This window comes from Electrona antarctica (genome assembly GCF_951216825.1).
Source record: "Electrona antarctica genome assembly, chromosome: 3".
In the NCBI taxonomy this organism is placed as follows: domain Eukaryota; kingdom Metazoa; phylum Chordata; class Actinopteri; order Myctophiformes; family Myctophidae; genus Electrona; species Electrona antarctica.
Window position 1 is genome coordinate 53,789,138 of NC_136808.1, and position 14,399 is coordinate 53,803,536.

A 14,399-nucleotide genomic window follows, 5' to 3' on the forward strand; every position below is an offset into this window, starting at 1 on the left:
GAAGCCTGGACTAATAAAGAAACATGGCACTGCTGTAGAGACAGCTTCTGTGTGTGTGTGCGTGCGTGCGTGCGTGCGTGCGTGCGTGCGTGCGTGGGTGCGTGCGTGCGTGCGTGCGTACAAGTACATGGCGCCTGTCAGGCCTAATGTTCTATATGGATACTGTAAATAAACATGGAGCCCTGGTGTTTTGTTTCATAATTGAATGAACTGCATAGTGCTGTGGATGTGGAGTTGGCTGAGGGAAGACATACAATAAACTGTAGCTTACATTGTGCCGCTGGTTGGAGGAAATGGACATTTTAGTTTGATGCGCAATTTTGAGCATTAAGTTGTCAGCTTGTAGATCAGTTATGTGGAAGATCTGTAGAGGTGAAAAAGGAGGTGACTATATAAGTTTCGACCGCTGAGGGACCCCCAGTCAATGAAGTAGTTCTGGATTAACTGGTGAAGCAATGTAACGTTCTGAATATCATCTGCTTTATACACGTTATGAATGTATATACCTTTAGTTGTTTACTTATTTTCTATCTCTACATCTATCTTCTCTCTTCTCACGGAATACTAGAAAACAATGGAGCGCACGCCCACTGCTTTACACCTGGAAAACTGTGATGTGACAAATAAACTGATTCTGATTCTCAGTCAGTCAGTCAGTCAGTCAGTCAGTCAGTCAGTCAGTCAGTCAGTCAGGCAGTCAGTCAGTCAGTCAGTCAGTCAGTCAGGCAGGCAGGCAGGCAGGCAGGCCCGGCCTTGCTGTTGAGCTACAGCCAAAAACAGTGTACTCAAACTAAGACAAGCAGCTTCAGATGAGGAGAACTAAATCTCACCAGCCGCCCACCTGAAGACAGTGGACTGAGTGTGTTGACTGCTGCCGTCAGCATGTCACTGGAGTTTTATTGGCTGGCTATACGCTGCTGAGTGAAGAGGATGAGCAGAACATTATTATGGACTCGTCCTTCTCTTGCCCTGTGGGGAATTGCTGCCGGGCTTGTGCGGATCATGCTAATGAGATGTAATATCGGCAAGCTATGTAGCTGGAGGAGGGAAGGGGGAGCGGAGGATATTCAATCCGACAAGCAATTAACCCATTTTGGGCGGGAACCCCTTTTGGCGTTAGCTATTGAAAAATAGCAGATCTACAAGCTCATAGCGCGCCACTACGACCTTGTAGGTCTGCTATTTTTGAAAAATCGTGAAAATGTGGCACAAATCTTTGAATATATATTCTTTCAGAGCGAACGTTTTTAACTCAAATATTTGCTTCTGAGGGGTTCCTGGAACAACATATTTTCAGATGGGGGTCGGTGGCCAATTACATATATATATTTTCGGGGTCCTTGACATGAAATATTGAGCACCACTGATATAGAAACATGAGGTATTTCAGAAAACTGTCAGAATTTAGAAGACATTTTTAAAATTTCGACGTCAGGCCTAAATGGGTTAAATAGATGGGCCTGTGGATTCAGAGTGCTAAACTACACAGAAGTGTAGCTGTAGGGGAGGGAGGGTGTCTTCTGACGGGCCTGATGACTGCTCCCATCAGCGGCGAAAAGTAACTACAAGTACCTTTACTCAAGTACTTAACTCATTTAGGCCTGACGTCGAAATTAAAAAAACGCTCGCTCTGAAAGAATATATATTCAAAGATTTGTGCCGCATTTTAATTTCAGAGTCTAGGGATGAGAAGTGGGACAGAGACAGCAGGGTTGGACTATAAGGTCTAGACGCTACCCGAGATAATATACTGTAACTTCCTGCCTCCACTTCAGGTTGAAGTGAGAGACTCTGCTCCTGCTTAAGATTAAAATGTCTAAAATCTGATTTCACATTGCAGGCGAGCGTGTAATTGTTTCGGGTGCCTTGCCTTTTTGAGGACAGGGAGAGGGGGGGGGAGCCTCACTCTGAATTTGCTCAGCTGCACAGCTGAATAATAGCCTGGCATGTCACTCAGCACTTTAGGAAAATAAAGGTAAAGTGATCCAATGGGGATAAGAAGAAGAAGCGGTGCTTTTCCAGACACCGGGGGGTGATCATTTATTTTCCCTCCCTTACCTTATAACCTACTAACCAAAATGCTTTCTGTCCCAAGGCTCCTATGAATACGCAGGGGCTCGGGGTGCTATTTGGCCTGCATGGATGAGTGCATCTTCAGGCCTAGCTGGCAGTGTTGCTCCATGTGGGTGGGTGGGGGGGGAGTGGGTATGACGCAGGGGGAACAGTGGGAGATGTGTTCATCCTAACTCTGGACAAAGGTGACAAGAGCAGGCTGGCTGACTGGCTGGCTGGCTGGCTGCACGCATGGGAACACAGGTCTACCTATCTCCATGATCTATGAAGGCTCTATCAACAGCAGCTCACACAGTGATCTATGAAGGCTCTATCAACAGCAGCTCTATGAAGGCTCTATCAACAGCAGCTCTATGAAGGCTCTATCAACAGCAGCTCTATCAAGGCTATATCAAGGCTCTATCAACAGCAGCTCACACAGTTGATCTATGAAGGCTCTATCAACAGCAGCTCACACAGTTGATCTATGAAGGCTCTATCAACAGCAGCTCACACAGTTGATCTATGAAGGCTCTATCAACAGCAGCTCACACAGTTGATCTATGAAGGCTCTATCAACAGCAGCTCACACAGTTGATCTATGAAGGCTCTATCAACAGCAGCTCACACAGTTGATCTATGAAGGCTCTATCAACAGCAGCTCACACAGTTGATCTATGAAGGCTCTATCAACAGCAGCTCACACAGTTGATCTATGAAGGCTCTATCAACAGCAGCTCACACAGTTGATCTATGAAGGCTCTATCAACAGCAGCTCACACAGTTGATCTATGAAGGCTCTATCAACAGCAGCTCACACAGTTGATCTATGAAGGCTCTATCAACAGCAGCTCACACAGTTGATCTATGAAGGCTCTATCAACAGCAGCTCACACAGTTGATCTATGAAGGCTCTATCAACAGCAGCTCACACAGTTGATCTATGAAGGCTCTATCAACAGCAGCTCTATGAAGGCTCTATCAACAGCAGCTCTATGAAGGCTCTATCAACAGCAGCTCTATGAAGGCTCTATCAACAGCAGCTCTATGAAGGCTCTATCAACAGCAGCTCTATGAAGGCTCTATCAACAGCAGCTCTATGAAGGCTCTATCAACAGCAGCTCTATGAAGGCTCTATCAACAGCAGCTCTATGAAGGCTCTATCAACAGCAGCTCTATGAAGGCTCTATCAACAGCAGCTCTATGAAGGCTCTATCAACAGCAGCTCTATGAAGGCTCTATCAACAGCAGCTCTATGAAGGCTCTATCAACAGCAGCTCTATGAAGGCTCTATCAACAGCAGCTCTATGAAGGCTCTATCAACAGCAGCTCACACAGTTGCTTGTGTGGGCGTTTACAAAATGCATACAGTATGCATGCACAGACAGGGGGAGACATACACTCGCTACACTTCAGGAATATAAGCCTTAGTCAGAATATAAGCCTTAGTCAGGTAGGTGTTAACATTCCGAACGCCCAGGACGTCCTTTCTATTAGTAACACCCGACGCTCAGGACGAAGTATTGTCCAAAAGACGAAGTTTATTGATACGAGAACAGATCGCATGGCTGTATAGCCCAGGCGCGCCTCCTGGGCTGTCCTCGGTGACGCGCAAGAGTGAGGCGTCATCGAAAAACTCCCTCCTCCGTTTAGCTGACGAAAATCTTAAAACGATCGCGATCTAAATCATCCCGTCTTTTTCTGAAAAAAGATCCTGTGTTAGACGGCGCTCCGCGGTCCAGTCGCTAGTCTCGATAGATTTATTCTTGTCTCCCGTTGTTGTCGATCGACGCTCGAGTGCTATTGTTAGCTGCTACACAACATCATGAACTTCCGGCCGGTCCGTCCGGAAAAGGCGTCCGTGTTTATAAATCGACTGGGCGCCTGAATGTAATGGATTAAATAGTTCCGGGCAATTAAAGTGTTAACAAGGTTAATCTTTTTAAGATTAGTTTTGGCCTGGGCCGTGGCTCAGCGGTCCAGGCACCTTGGCTGGTAATCCAGTCTGGCAGTGTGCCGCGGGTTCGACTCCCGTTCCCGACGGCCTTTACTGCATGTCTTCCCCCCCCATCTCTCTCCCCATTTCCTGTCAGCCTACTGTCTGTCCCTCTATAAACAAATATAAAATAAAGGCGAAAGCCACAAAAAAATACATTTAAAAAAAAAAAAAGATTAGTTTGTGGCTTTTCTGCCTTTATTGAAAGTATCATAAGTGAAGAATGACAGGAAAGGTTGTCATAAACGGGACTCGAACACGCGACGCGCTGTCAGGCCAGAGTGTGGCATGATGCGCCTGGACCGCTAGGCCAGCGGGCACCCGAGGTTAAGCTTTTAATACGATAATAAACAACCATTATTAAGATAGTTAACCACTTGAGACAGACTTACACTAAGTGGTGGCATGCGGTGAAAGCTTAGATCTGCTAGTACTTTCAACTCTTTTTTTAAACATTTGTGAACGATGAATGATAGGAGCAAATGCTCCTCTCCACAAACAGTTGACTGATGAGTTTGACCTGAACGAGGTGTTTAAAACCTTTGACCTGAACGATTTGTTTAAAAGATGAGTTTGACCTGAACGAGGTGTTTAAAAGATGAGTTTGACCTGAACGAGGTGTTTAAAAGATGAGTTTGACCTGAACGAGGTGTTTAAAAGATGAGTTTGACCTGAACGAGGTGTTTAAAACCTTTGACCTGAACGAGGTGTTTAAAAGATGAGTTTGACCTGAACGAGGTGTTTAAAAGATGAGTTTGACCTGAACGAGGTGTTTAAAAGATGAGTTTGACCTGAACGAGGTGTTTAAAAGATGAGTTTGACCTGAACGAGGTGTTTAAAACCTTTGACCTGAACGAGGTGTTTAAAAGATGAGTTTGACCTGAACGAGGTGTTTAAAAGATGAGTTTGACCTGAACGAGGTGTTTCAAAGATGAGTTTGACCTGAACGAGGTGTTTCAAAGATGAGTTTGACCTGAACGAGGTGTTTCAAAGATGAGTTTGACCTGAACGAGGTGTTTAAAAGATGAGTTTGACCTGAACGAGGTGTTTCAAAGATGAGTTTGACCTGAACGAGGTGTTTAAAAGATGAGTTTGACCTGAACGAGGTGTTTAAAAGATGAGTTTGACCTGAACGAGGTGTTTAAAAGATGAGTTTGACCTGAACGAGGTGTTTAAAAGATGAGTTTGACCTGAACGAGGTGTTTAAAAGTGTTTGCTTTGATAGCGACAGGCGAGCCCTGCACAACTTTTAAGTGAAATAGGGGAAATAAGCGCGGCCGTATGGCTCCAGTCCATGGCGCTGATTGATTGATGGCTGCCGTTTGTTATTGTTTACACGCACGCACATTCCCCCTGGACCCCATTCCAGCAGTAAGGCTTCACTCACACCTTCACATCTAGCATACATTGTTGCATGGTAGATGTAAACAAAGGGTAAGTGTCATGGCCGCCCCAATGCATTTCCAATGGAAGTCACATGGTTTGACACAACATTTGTGTTGTACGGCTTTCAGCCGTGTTTCGACTGCCCTCCTCCCCCTCATACAACAAAAATGTTGTGTCAAACCATGTGACTTCCATTGGAAATGCATTGCTAGCTTGCATCAGTCAACAAGTCTCATGCATCAGCTATACATCAATCTGTTGTGCAGGTGTGAGTGAAGCCTAAGGGTCCATTTGTACTCTCTCACATAAACATAAGGGGATACGTGGTCCAATCATATCTAAAGGGGATACGTGGTCCAATCATATCTAAAGGGGATACGTTGGTCCAATCATATCTAATCTAACGCATATCGTCTCTGTCAGGAGGAAACCTCATGTCCAAAACTGTTACTTGTCAGGATTCAAATTCAAAAGCAGCAAATCTACAGAAGCTCAAAACATGTTTCCAGCCTGCAGATCTGCTACATTAGATGCTTTTGGGCCTTAACGCATTTTGACCTGAGATCAGATTCTAAAAAATGTCTTCTACATCCTGACATTTTTCTGAAAAAGCTATGTTTCTATGTCAAACTGGGGGGGGGGGGGGGGGGGTCCGTGAAATTAAAAATAATTGAGAATCTCAGCAAATAAAACATTATTACTGTAGGTTTTCTCTCTGGCTGGGCTGCATGGTACAGAAGGCTGTGTGGGTGACATGCTGTGCTGCTACTAAACCGTTACCTGAACTGACTCTTTTCTTCATGGAAGGTGAACACTGAAGGTGATACTCAGTCATACTCAAATGTCACAAATGGACAGACCACAATGCCATGATGTCTCACAAATGGACAGACCACAACGTCATGACGTCTCACAAATGGACAAATGGTGGATCTCAAACCTTTTCGTGTCAAGGACCCCCAAATTGATATGCATTTGGCCACGGACCCCCATCTGAAAAGATTATTCCACAACGTAGGCCTATTCATTTTATCAAGATTTTTCAAATGTAAAAATAGGGGGAGAAGTATTGTAATGTAGATTGGATTTTTTATTATTTATTTTACGTATTAAGTATAAAATAGGGTTAAATTGGTTAAACTGTTTGTGATGCTTTAACTGTTGACATATTTAGTTTGGGAACCCTTGGAACCTCCTCTAAAGCACCCCTTTTAAAATGTTGAAAAATAACTCAAATAGCAGATGGGTTCATTTTGCTATTCGTATACCGAATAAGTGGTTAACAGAAATAAGCCTTTCCTTCTGTCATCCTCTTTATTAAATATGTCTACTCAAGGCTGAATCTGTTCTGTTCACATGAGCGGTTTTTGAATTTTAGCTTGAATAACCCATTCTGGACGGGAACCCCTTTTGGTGTTTTAACTAAGCATTATGTTGTACTTTAGCTATTGAAAAATAGCAGATCTACAAGCTTGTAGATCTGCTATTTTTATTTTATTTTAGAAAAATCTTAAAAATGCGGCACAAATCTTTGAATATATATTCTTTCAGAGCGAACGTTTTTTTTTTATTTCGACGTCAGGCCTAAATGGAATAATAATAGAGAACAAAGATGAAAGCATTATTCTACACATACTGAGTGGCTTCAAATGTCTCCTATTATTTGAACATCTTGTTTCTTTAGCAATCTCAGAGCATCATTCTGTTACAATGCATTACAGTAGTAGTAATAGACTTTCATTTCAATGTGTTGCTATTTGAAGCTCAGCCCATGGTGAATATCCCCTGATTGAGCGTGTTGTGAGCTTGTACAACAAGGTTGAAACCTTCTGAAACATCATATAAATCTCTTCTGGCAGTCTCAGTCTCAGTCTCTTTTCCGATGGGGGCGGTCCACGGCCAAATACAAATTGTCGCTGTCGGGTAGAACAGGGGTCGGCAACCTTTTTGGCATGAAGTGCTGTGTTTTCATTATCTTGATAGTCAGTGTGTCATATCAACATTATAGGTTTTAAATGTTTTCCTTTACACCAGGATGTATGATCATTGCACAGATCTCTCAAACTCCCCAGTCAGTTTGAATTAATGTAGAATTTTCTACGGCCAAATACAAATTGTCGCTGTCGGGTAGAAACCACGTATCTCTGTATTATAACCTTTTTGTATTTATTTTTGAGCCCCTCCTATGTCCAGCTTTTAGTGTGTGTGTGTAAACACAAACTTTGTCCTAACATAAGCATTAACCCATTTTAACCTGAGATCAGATTCTAAAAATGTCATACTTCCTGATGGTTTTCTGAAAAAGCTATGTTTCTATGTCAGTCGTTCTTCGATTTTTCAAAAATAGCAGACCTACAAGCTTGTAGCGCGCCACTCGGTGGCGCGCTATTAGCTTGTAGATCTGCTATTTTTCAATAGCTAAAGCATAACATAATGCTAACACCAAAAGGGGTTCCCGCCCAAAATGGGTTAAAAGCCTCAAAAGTAAAGGTTTTGGTCGGACATTATCTTTTCCACTCGACAGCAACGATACGTTGGGAGTCCTTGCCATGAAAACGTTTCAGAACCACTATCCTAAAAAAGACAATTTCTCTCCCTGATTTTCCTCCTATTTCGATCACCTTCCCTTTGTTCTCTGTGTCTCCCGATGCACCGCTAGGTTACGCAGAGCGTCGCCGGAGCCTGCGTGCGATCACGATCAATCATCATTAGCACCCTGTCATCTGGAGAGAGGCTGTCGAGAGGACATCACCACACACTCGTGTCCGAACGGATTTACCAAACACGAGCATGCTGTCAGTTTTGCCGTAACCTCCTCAGCTATCGCTATACAACAGACAACACGTCCTGTTTACATTGCTTTATAGATCTACACAGTGGTTCTCAAAGTGGGGTCCAGGGACCCTCAGGGGTCCGTGAGGGGGTTCCAGGGGTCAGCAGCAAAATGAGTTAGTTAGTTGGGCGGCTGTGGCTCAGGAGGTAGAGCAGGTCGTCCAATGATCCCTGGGTCGGCGGTTCGAATCCCGGCTCCTCCTGTCCACATGTCGAAGTGTCCTTGGGCAAGACACTGAACCCTACATTGCCTCCAATGAGTTGGTCGGTGTGAGCTTGCCACCATTGGTGTGTGAATGTGGGAAGTGAGGACGCTGGCGTCGACTGTTCGCCGCTTCACCTCCCAATATATGAATGAATGAACCATTGTAAAGCGCTTTGAGCACTTGGAAAAGCACTATAATGCAATTCATTATTAGTTAGTATAGCACCTATAAATAGCGCGGCCAATGGCTATGTCTGTGGCCTGTGACTCTACCTAAATTAAAACTGGGGATTTATTTTTATATTTACATATTATCGTTCCAGTAGCCTATATAGTTTAGTTCAGTGAATCTCAACCCTTTTAATTTGAAGGACCCCATGTGTGATTTGCTTTAGGCCACACCTCCCATTTCAGGTTGCCGACCCCTCTCTCTATGGATTATGGAACTCACTTCCAGCCCACATCAAAGATGCCCCTCACCTTCGCCACGTTTAAAACCACACTCAAAACCACACCTTTTCAGACTACCATAATTACCTACCCTAATTCTAATCGCCCTTTTCTACAGTATCTTTTACTTCTTACATTTTTGTCTTTTGTGTTCTTAGTTTTTTATTTTGTTTCTGTAAAGTGGCTTCTTTTGTCTGGAACCCTGTAAAAAACGATGTGCTTATTTAACTCTGAGAGGAGTCAAATTGGACCCTTACGAGTCCAACTGGTTCCATTTGTACACTCTTCAGAGTTGGACCCCCTGGTGCCCCCCCCCCCCCCAACCTGATATTGAGAACCTGTGCCACATAGAACCATGCCGGGACTTGATTAGAACTCTTGCTGAAATGTGATAGTGTTCAGTCTGTGCGAACCTTGAGTAGTGTGCCATTCTGCCCTGGCAGCTCCCTCCTGGCATCATGTCACCTGAGTAGTGTGCCATTCTGCCCTGGCAGCTCCCTCCTGGCATCATGTCACCTGAGTAGTGTGCCATTCTGCCCTGGCAGCTCCCTCCTGGCATCATGTCACCTGAGTAGTGTGCCATTCTGCCCTGGCAGCTCCCTCCTGGCATCATGTCACCTGAGTAGTGTGCCATTCTGCCCTGGCAGCTCCCTCCTGGCATCATGTCACCTGAGTAGTGTGCCATTCTGCCCTGGCAGCTCCCTCCTGGCATCATGTCACCTGAGTAGTGTGCCATTCTGCCCTGGCAGCTCCCTCCTGGCATCATGTCACCTGGCGTGTCTCATGCCAACTGACTGGAATGATGCATAACGCCGCTGTCGGGCAGAAACCATGTATCTCCACGGTAAAACAGTGTTTCATTTTTTTAGTAATGACCTAAAAAGTTGCCGATCCACAATCTATCACAGCTATTTTCAAAAACCGCTTGAAAGTATTTAAGTCTGTCAGTGGGTAGTATGAATATTGAACCGATTGAAAACTAACTAACTTTGGACTACCAGTAAGACACCTAAGGGCAGGACGCATGCACGCATCCGCCTCGTTGACGGCAGACTGCTGGGTGAGCACTGGCGCTTTGGCATGGGGGGGGGGTCAGATCAACATATCCACCTGGGTGGCGGCAGACTGCTGGGCGAGTGCTGGCGCTTTGGCATGGGGGGGGGGTCAGATCAACATGGAATGAATTCTGTACTGGCCATACTGTATAAGGAGCAATGTAGTGGGTGCAGATTTAAGATGCATTTCCCAGACGACATACAGTATACCTTGATTTTGTGGATGTAACTTTGCTGCACCTGAACTATTTATGTCCTTGTATGCAATTTCCTCTGTGTGGACATAAATTGCTAAAATGTGTGTGTGTGTGTGTGTGTGTGTGTGTGTGTGTGAGACTGTGTGTGTGTGTGTGTGTCTATCTATGTGCCGTCCCGTCCCATCCCATATTGTCAGGAACCAGCATGTTCTCTGTATTTGGGGCCCTAGTGGCTTTTTTTCCCCATGGACTGAAATATAACGGATTTGGACATACAAGGTTTCCCCGCCGACAGCGACGATAAAGCATGAGTGTAATGTGACAAGGTACAACGAGTGAAGAGTACAATGTTTGCCTGTGTGTTGTAATGGAGTAATAGAACTACTCAAATACTCTACGCTACGGTGGAATTTCAGTCCATCAGCGAGTCAGTCAGGCGACATGAGCGAGCGGCCATGACAGCTCCTCTATCCCATTTTGGGCGGGAACCCCTTTTTGGTGTTTTAAACATTATGTTATAATTTAGCTATTGAAAAATAGCAGATCTACAAGCTCATAGCGCGCCACCGAGTGGCGCGCTACGAGCTTGTAGGTCTGCTATTTTTGAAAGATCGTGAAAATATTTATTTCAGAAAACTGGAGGATTTAGAAGATTTTTGAGTGGTGCAACCACTCCAAGGAACAGCAATGTCTGTAAAGCAAAGCAAAGCAAAGTTCTTTGTTTACCCAGGGTAAGTGGACTAAGCTCGAGATGCTTGTTTACAGCCACGCCCTGCTCATAGAACATTTCATGGTTGGGGTTCAATGCCTTGCTCAAGGGCACTTCAGCGGTGGTAATTTTAACGTGCCGGTCCGGGGATTCGAACTAGCGACCTTCCGGTATCAAGACCGCTCCGCAAACCGTTCCGCCACCGCTGCCCTGTGACGTTAACCTATGTTTGTGACTATGTTTGTGACTCATGATAGTTGCACCACTCAGTTCACACGGGTGTGATTTCTTTTTAATTCTGAGGCCAGGCCTAAATGGGCTATCTGCTCTCGCCTGCCATCCTTTTGTTTCCTTCAGCGGGGCCGGCTCTATTTTTAAAAGCTGCAGGTATTTGTTTACCTCTCGCCTCAGGCTGTTCATTACACCCCCCCCACGTTGCTCCTCCACTCGCTGTAAACAGTACGGCATCATCAATCAGCAGACGCAGTTGTTTCCACCCAGCGCCATTTCATTTGGCTCCGCTTAACCCATTTAGACCTGACATCGAAATCTTTTTTTCGTTTTCTGAAATACCTCATGTTTCTGTATTTATATAAACAGATATTTCATGTCAAGGACCCCCAGAATTATATGTATTTGGCCACGGACCCCCCCCCCCCCCCCATCTGAAAAGATGTTGTTCCAGGGACCCTCCAGAAGCAAAGATTTGAGTGAAAACATTTGCTCTGAAAGAATATATTTTCAAAGATTTACACCACATTTTCACGATTTTTCAAAAATAGCAGACCTACAAGCTCGTAGCGCGCCACTCGGTGGCGCGCTACGAGCTTGTAGATCTGCTATTTTTCAATAGCTAAAGTATAACGTAATGCTTAGTTAAAACACCAGAAGGGGTTCCCGCCCAGAATGGGTTAATTTGGTTGGCTAATTGCATGCATATTCAAAAGCCGGTGTTTATGCACCGCATTACTGCTCGGAAAACAAAACAAAAAAAAACAGGCCTTTTTCTTGAAGATGTTGTTCCTTCTGTCGACGCGCAGATGATTACTGACATTACCGAGTACCTAAAACACTTGAGAGAAGTGATCATCATAATGCTGCTTCAACCCTGCCCGTCTAGAGAAGCATCATCATAATGCTGCTTCAACCCTGATGCCCGTCTGGATTCATACTCTCATAGAGAAGCATCATCATAATGCTGCTTCAACCCTGATGCCCGTCTGGATTCATACTCTCATAGAGAAGCATCATCATAATGCTGCTTCAACCCTGATGCCCGTCTGGATTCATACTCTCATAGAGAAGCATCATCATAATGCTGCTTCAACCCTGATGCCCGTCTGGATTCATACTCTCATAGAGAAGCATCATCATAATGCTGCTTCAACCCTGATGCCCGTCTGGATTCATACTCTCATAGAGAAGCATCATCATAATGCTGCTTCAACCCTGATGCCCGTCTGGATTCATACTCTCATAGAGAAGCATCATCATAATGCTGCTTCAACCCTGATGCCCGTCTGGATTCATACTCTCATAGAGAAGCATCATCATAATGCTGCTTCAACCCTGATGCCCGTCTGGATTCATACTCTCATAGAGAAGCATCATCATAATGCTGCTTCAACCCTGATGCCCGTCTGGATTCATACTCTCATAGAGAAGCATCATCATAATGCTGCTTCAACCCTCTGCCAGTCTGGATTCATACTCTCATAGAGAAGCATCATCATAATGCTGCTTCAACCCTGATGCCCGTCTGGATTCATACTCTCATAGAGAAGCATCATCATAATGCTGCTTCAACCCTCCGTCTGGATTCATACTCTCATAGAGAAGCATCATCATAATGCTGCTACAACCCTGATGCCCGTCTGGATTCATACTCTCATAGAGAAGCATCATCATAATGCTGCTTCAACCCTGATGCCCGTCTGGATTCATACTCTCATAGAGAAGCATCATCATAATGCTGCTTCAACCCTCTGCCCATCTGGATTCATACTCTCATAGAGAAGCATCATCATAATGCTGCTTCAACCCTGATGCCCGTCTGGATTCATACTCTCATAGAGAAGCATCATCATAATGCTGCTTCAACCCTGATGCCCGTCTGGATTCATACTCTCATAGAGAAGCATCATCATAATGCTGCTTCAACCCTGATGCCCGTCTGGATTCATACTCTCATAGAGAAGCATCATCATAATGCTGCTTCAACCCTGATGCCCGTCTGGATTCATACTCTCATAGAGAAGCATCATCATAATGCTGCTTCAACCCTGATGCCCATCTGGATTCATACTCTCATAGAGAAGCATCATCATAATGATGCTTCAACCCTCTGCCCATCTGGATTCATACTCTCATAGAGAAGCATCATCATAATGCTGCTTCAACCCTGATGCCCGTCTGGATTCATACTCTCATAGAGAAGCATCATCATAATGCTGCTTCAACCCTGCCTGTCTGGATTCATACTCTCATAGAGAAGCATCATCATAATGCTGTTTCAACCCTGATGCCCATCTGGATTCATACTCTCATAGAGAAGCATCATCATAATGCTGCTTCAACCCTGATGCCCGTCTGGATTCATACTCTCATAGAGAAGCATCATCATAATGCTGCTTCAACCCTGATGCCCGTCTGGATTCATACTCTCATAGAGAAGCATCATCATAATGCTGCTTCAACCCTGATGCCCGTCTGGATTCATACTCTCATAGAGAAGCATCATCATAATGCTGCTTCAACCCTGATGCCCGTCTGGATTCATACTCTCATAGAGAAGCATCATCATAATGCTGCTTCAACGCTGATGCCCGTCTGGATTCATACTCTCATAGAGAAGCATCATCATAATGCTGCTTCAACCCTGATGCCCGTCTGGATTCATACTCTCATAGAGAAGCATCATCATAATGCTGCTTCAGCCCTGATGCCTGTCTGGATTCATACTCTCATAGAGAAGCATCATCATCATAATGCTGCTTCAACCCTCTGCCCATCTGGATTCATACTCTCATAGAGAAGCATCATCATAATGCTGCTTCAACCCTCTATCTGGATTCATACTCTCATAGAGAAGCATCATCATAATGCTGCTTCAACCCTGATGCCCGTCTGGATTCATACTCTCATAGAGAAGCATCATCATAATGCTGCTTCAACCCTGATGCCCGTCTGGATTCATACTCTCATAGAGAAGCATCATCATAATGCTGCTTCAACCCTCCCTGCCCGTCTGGATTCATACTCTCATAGAGAAGTGATCATCATAATGCTGCTTCAACCCTGATGCCCGTCTGGATTCATACTCTCATAGAGAAGCATCATCATAATGCTGCTTCAACCCTGATGCCCGTCTGGATTCATACTCTCATAGAGAAGCATCATCATAATGCTGCTTCAACCCTCCCTGCCCGTCTGGATTCATACTCTCATAGAGAAGCATCATCATAATGCTGCTTCAACCCTCCCTGCCCATCTGGATTCATACTCTCATAGAGAAGCA

General features: G+C 44.7%; 1 protein-coding gene across 1 annotated transcript in view; it reads right to left on the reverse strand.

Annotated features, from left to right (window-relative positions):
* The window catches only part of LOC306919861 (SH2 domain-containing adapter protein F-like), a gene marked incomplete at its 5' end in the record, with an annotated part of 55,780 nt that extends 46,123 nt beyond the window's left edge, over nucleotides 1-9,657 (reverse strand). The window contains one exon of the mRNA XM_079496410.1: nucleotides 9,387-9,657. Within this exon, the coding sequence (XP_079352536.1) occupies nucleotides 9,387-9,657 (271 nt within the window). The remainder of the gene's footprint in view (nucleotides 1-9,386) is intronic.
* Between the last annotated feature and the right edge of the window lie 4,742 nt (nucleotides 9,658-14,399).